The sequence below is a fragment of the Cynara cardunculus genome (genome assembly GCF_001531365.2).
Source record: "Cynara cardunculus var. scolymus isolate 2C chromosome LG 2, CcrdV1, whole genome shotgun sequence".
Lineage (NCBI taxonomy): Eukaryota > Viridiplantae > Streptophyta > Magnoliopsida > Asterales > Asteraceae > Cynara > Cynara cardunculus.
The window spans coordinates 9,019,100-9,025,030 of NC_037529.1; the positions used below are offsets into that span (position 1 = coordinate 9,019,100).

Consider the following 5,931-nt stretch of genomic DNA (forward strand, 5'->3'; position numbering starts at 1 on the left):
GTGGAAGTTGTAAGGGTGTCGGTGCGCCGGAGGAAAGATGGGGAGGAAAGGCGGAGGCGAGAAAGATTGCATCTGGGGCAATGGAGATGATTGGGAAAAATCAATCATGAATTATGAAAATATGAGGTTTACATTTGATTTGAAATGGTAAGAGAGTTTTTGATGGTAAGATGAAAATTTTGGCAATATAAAGGGTCAAGATTCGAAAGGGGTAGATGGTTTAAATTTTCAATGTCTATTGGAAACCAAAACTAAGTATGAGAAAGATAAAACTTAAAAGTATGAGTTGTAAAAGGTGAAACATTGTTGAGTCGTACCATATGCATAAATGACTTGTAATTAAGACTTTATGCATAAAGAAATAGTACCTTATGCATTTAAGGTTGTTTTTAAGACTTTTATCAAATCTGTTTTATAAGGTAGTATAGAATATATATATAGCTGTAAATACGATCGAATTTTTTTGTAGCATTTTGGATCTACTATTCGATTATAATAAGGAATATAGTTTAATAAAAGATTTGTGAACTTAAAAAAGAAATTAATAAGTGGAGGATGTATCACATGAAACTTCCATGAATATAAGGATGTAGTCACATGAATCCCATGAATTAATGCAGTTTCCATGTGCATTTTATACCTATAAATGTTTACTAATTAAGAATGAATCACATTCATGGTCATTGTGTTGGCAGTGGTTTCTACTTTTAATCTCTAAGATTCATTTTGTACACTTCTGGTCCTTCATTCCTATTTTGCATCACAAATTAGTCTGTTTAGTCAACCTTGCTAACTATGCCGTCATTAAACCCTTCAAGAAAAGTAAAATTAAACACAAATCCAATATTTTAAGAAGATCAACGTCTCAAGAAAAGTAAGACTATTGACTTGAGAGATGGTTTTGGTTTTCAAACCAAAACATAAGGACCAAGAACGCAATTCACGTAACAATTAATAAATAATCCATTTTAGGAATAAAAAAAGTAACATCCTAAAAATCTTGACAATTAACTCAATCGACATGTAAACGCTACGGATTCTTTATTAATAGTTATTAGACACTTTTTAACCTCTTCTTTTTATTAACCTGGAAATCCAACATACTATGTGAGCTGATTAATCATAGGATGACTACCTGTTTTGCAGATAGCCCGGAGTCACCACATTTGAACCTCCGTGACCACAAGAAAATTTTTATTCCCCATTAGATTTGAACCTGGGACCTTCGGATACTTTTAACCTTTGAAGTCAAGTTTAAACCAATCAAACACCACCATTATTATAGTTGACTTTTAAACCTGTTATCTTTTAGGTATCATGAAATTAGCATAAATTAACATATAAGAAAATGAAAAACAATGGATGGCAAAACTGGGATTTTGTAAATAGAGGGTTAAATGGCATGTCGGCATGTGATCCACCTGTACACATCTTACAGAATGTTTCCCCTTTATTCCAAATCTATCCTTCTCTTATCGTGCTTTCCTCTACTTCTTTTTAATTAAAATACTTGACTTTTTTTAATTAAATTAATCATAATAAATAAATAAAAAAAAGACAAAACGCGTATCTTCTTCTGCAATCGACAACAAAAAAAGATCACAAAATTAAATATCCTTCTATTTTATTATTTCTCGTACATTAAAATTGAAAATACAAAAATCATTAAACCGTCAACTATTGTTTAAAAACATCTGATCTCGTAAACCTAAACTTAACTTCGAATCTCGAAATTGTTACATGTTATTTACGTTTTTTCAGAATAATAGTTTTAAAAGCGGAAAAAATCATATACGTATGGCGGTACGAGTACGATAGAATACGAATAATAGTAATTAAAAAGGGTTTTAGTTTAAATATTAAGATTTATTTAAAGTGAAATAAAATATTCGGTGATTAAGGTCATGATCTGGCTTTATTAGGTTTATTTTATTGGTGAGAGCTGCTCATAACCGTTTTCATACGATATTTGTGGTTGGACTGAAAGGATATTGCAGTGGTAGCTTTGAACTTCTCCAAACCGCTCTACCCGATAAATTTCCCCCTTTTTTCTCTATCTCGTCAGGTTTATTTCAACAACTGAACTTGGTGTGTTCATAATCGTCGCTACTGTAAAAGCAAATCTTTTTGTTTCGGTTTTGTTTTTGTTTTTGTTTTTGTTTTTGTTTTTGTTTTTGTTGCTTCCTGGTCGGTGGCTTCTTGTTTAGCCTTCGCATAAATGCGAAACCCTAATACGTACTTCTGAATCGCTGGAATACACCATTGGGTTTTGTTCTTTCTAGGAAATAGGGATGAACCCGTCGTTTGTTTGGTATCTTTTTTCTTCAAAAGTGTTTTAGTTTCCACCGGATACCGTAACGGCGTTTATGTTTGCTTTTGCACAGAGAGTTTTGCGTGTGTGATCACCGGTGCCATCTCTCCTGCAACAATTACTGGTTTTCTTACGCCAATGAGTAGTGGGGGTTCACCTTACCGGAGACACCGGAAGGATGTGGAGTCCGGTGGTAGTGGAGGTTTCCAGGACTATGGGTCGGTTTGTGATCCTTTTGACATTGTTAGTACCAAGAGTGCGTCGGTCGACCGCCTTAAAAGATGGAGGGTAATGTCTCTTTTGCATTCTTGATGTTTGGATTGCATATTAACACTATATTGTGTTACTGTTACCTGCCAATTTCCTTTTGCGCAGAAGAGGACTGATGTTTTGAATTGATGCTTATTGCCCTCTCCTATTTGGTCTTGGTGACTGTCTGTACATATTTTGTTGGGCATCTTTGGATAGGAGATGGTTGTGAATTATCGTACGAATTTCCGATACTATTGCATTTGGTTGCACAACGTCTTTGGATTTTCTGTAATGCATTGGCAATAATCATTATAATAGAATTCTTGAAAAGGGTGGCATAAAGTGAGGTTAAACATGCTTCAAGGTTTGTCTTGGATGCAACCGGCTCGTGTAGTAGGAATAATCTTTGAATTCACCGGTGTAATGTCATCAGGGATGTGATCTTGGATAGCAGGGTGCAGGGATGTTAATTGTATGCGGGGCCCTTCTACATGATAGGTCTTAGCTTATTAGGAAAAGTTGGGTCAATAGATCATTCCTCTTCCTGTCCCTATCCCTTCTTTCTTAAGTAATTAGGTTTAGATGGCGGTATATTTCATAGTACCAAATGGTATGGCGTAATTGATTCACACCAAGTTGAGTAGGATGTTTGAACTGTATAGGGGAATCGAACCACCTTGATTGCTTCTTAATTAGATGTGGAACATTATTGTGTGATATGTGGGACCGGTAATAATTGGTAACCGGTCTTTAATTTGCAAGAACGACCTGGTTTGTAAGGACGTGATTCTACCTAAGTTGCTGCCTGTTGATTTGCGTGGCTATGAGTTATCAATCTAACGATCTTCTTGCATTCTCTACTGTTGTATATATATATATATGTTGTAGTCTCGTGGACCATTTCTGTGAACACTTCACAAGTCTAAGTCTCCGGCATATTGTATGTGCCATCTGAAAACCATGGCAGGTTCATGTTTCTCCAATTGGAAAGGGAGTTGGTTATGACACTAATTGAATACAACTGCTCCTGCATTCAATACCTAACATATGCGTATGATTGATAAATGACCATAAACTTGTGCAGTCATGTTTATGGTTTTACGACTTCTCTTTAGATTGTGGTAATCGCGTTTTCTGGTGTTTTGGTGGTTTTTTAAATGTTGTATGCAATCTACTTATAAGTCAAATTATCTAACTTTCTGGAATGAGGAAAAGAGGATATTCAGTCCCTTTGGTTATACATGTTGTATAAATTCTTTTAGGTAAAATCCAAAAATCTACAATCTGATTTGATTCATGGGTTCTGTATAGTGATTATTAATTTGATTCACGAATTGACAATTATGTACTCCAGTTATGAGTTAGAGCTAACTGTCAAGTTGGCAAAAGTTTCAAATATTTTTAAGACTTTTACTTATTGTGTTCACACCTGAATGCTATTTTGCCTAGTTAATTAATTTAGTTATGCTTATATGATCAAATGAAAACAACCAAAGTTGATCATATTCCCACTTCGCTAACCTTGTTTTGTTTCAATGCTAATATTTGTTTGATATAGCAAGCGGCACTTGTGCTGAATGCTTCCCGTCGATTTCGATACACCTTGGATTTGAAAAAGGAGGAAGAGAAAAAACAGATTATAGCGAAGATCAGAACTCATGCACAAGTCATACGAGTAATGTTAATCTCATATTTATACATAATTTAATGCAACTTGGATCAATTTATGATTCATTATTGTTGCTTTTCAGGCTGCCTATCGCTTTCAAGCAGCAGCTGGTTCTGAACCAGAAGGTATTTCCTTTTCTTCACAACTGCGTCAATCCATTTATGTTTTACTGTCTTATATTCTCAATCCTACTGTTTTCAGATTTTAACTTCTCCTGATGTAACACTTGTGTACATACTACTTTGTGTACATTTTTCACTTCTGCTTTGTATAGATGGGTCTATCATTGTTTTGTATACCTTTTAAGAATGACTTGTTAATGTCGTTCTTTAAGCAGGTGCCCAGAAAGCACCTCCATCCCCCATTCCTATCGGTGATTATAATGTTAGTCCGGAACAACTTGCTTCAATGACAAGAGACCATGATTTCTCTGCTTTGCAGAACTTTGGAGGGGTAAGTTGATAGATGAGGGATCTTAACACACACAAACACAAACATATAAGCATTTTCACTCATCACTTGCTCTTGGAGCACATCGTCCTGTGGGTAACATTGTTCTTTGTTTCTCTTCCATGAACACAACAGGTTAAAGGAGTGGCAGAAAAGTTGAAGACAAACCCTGATAAGGGAATTCATGATGATGAGTCTAAAATATTGGAGAGGAAAAATGTATTTGGGTCAAACACATACCCACGAAAGAAGGGACGAAGCTTTTGGGTACTCACTAGTTATCCATGGACTTGCTTTTGACTAAAATGATATCGTTCATTATGTAAATGTTGTGATTTAAATTGTTGTATGCTATGCATTTGATAGAGGTTTGTGTTTGATGCTTGTCGAGATACCACCTTGATCATCTTGATGGTAGCTGCTGCTGCTTCTTTGGCACTAGGTATAAAGACAGAGGTTAGTAATCAACACTTATCGATTTCTGTTATTTCCTTCCTGGTTGACAGTTTAGATGAAGTATTTTTTTTTATTTCTTTGGGCTTTATCTATGTTTATAACTACATGTGTTTTAGATTTTCCTCCAATCTATATTCATTCCTTTTGTTTCGTCATAGATATTGAGTGTGATCAGTTAGCGATCATTAGTATTATCGGGGTATTTTTAAGCTCAAAATAGCAGCAAAGTTGTCACACCCCGTTAAAGCGGAAACACGAGATGTAACAAGTAAGCGAGTCACAACAGCAGATATTAAATAACACCATTCAAGTTTTACAAAAATTCGAATTTAACATCCATAACCAAGTTGGAATAGAATACTTCTTTACAAAAACTTCAAAATGAACTTAATCGGTGTCGTCACATATATGCTCCAAAACTTCATTTCTTACTTTAATCCTGAAAAGCATGAAACATAAAACAAGTCAACTACAAAGAGTTGGTGAGTTCACGGGTTTTCACATGCACAAAACATTACAATGCATAAATCATTTCTTGCAAACCTATACATAACTTTTGCACTTAATAAATGTAAATCTATCACGATGTTTAAAACTTGAGACGCTACTGAGCCTTTCCTGACCAATGTGCCCCATTATTTTACGAACGACCATAAGTAGCCCGTACACTCACTTAGGTCCCACGGTTCGTAGTAGTACTAATTCAACGGTGGTCCAAATTCCACATGATTAGACTAAGAAAAACATAGGTAATGTGCACCCCTTTCTGGGTGGGACTGTCAACACAATAGCG

General features: G+C 35.2%; 1 protein-coding gene across 2 annotated transcripts in view; it reads left to right on the forward strand.

Moving 5' to 3' along the window:
* The first annotated feature begins 1,970 nt into the window (after positions 1-1,970).
* Positions 1,971-5,931, forward strand: part of LOC112506667 (calcium-transporting ATPase 8, plasma membrane-type-like) — a 12,858-nt gene continuing 8,897 nt past the window's right edge. Inside the window, exons 1-7 of one of the 2 annotated variants that reach the window (XM_025110887.1) lie at positions 1,971-2,065; positions 2,385-2,599; positions 4,122-4,238; positions 4,315-4,357; positions 4,570-4,685; positions 4,818-4,949; positions 5,049-5,138. In XM_025110887.1, coding sequence (XP_024966655.1) covers positions 2,450-2,599; positions 4,122-4,238; positions 4,315-4,357; positions 4,570-4,685; positions 4,818-4,949; positions 5,049-5,138 — 648 coding nt within the window. In that variant the 5' untranslated portion in view covers positions 1,971-2,065; positions 2,385-2,449. Of the gene's footprint in view, positions 2,089-2,384; positions 2,600-4,121; positions 4,239-4,314; positions 4,358-4,569; positions 4,686-4,817; positions 4,950-5,048; positions 5,139-5,931 lie in introns of both variants that reach the window. The other variant, XM_025110888.1, reaches the window with a different exon arrangement.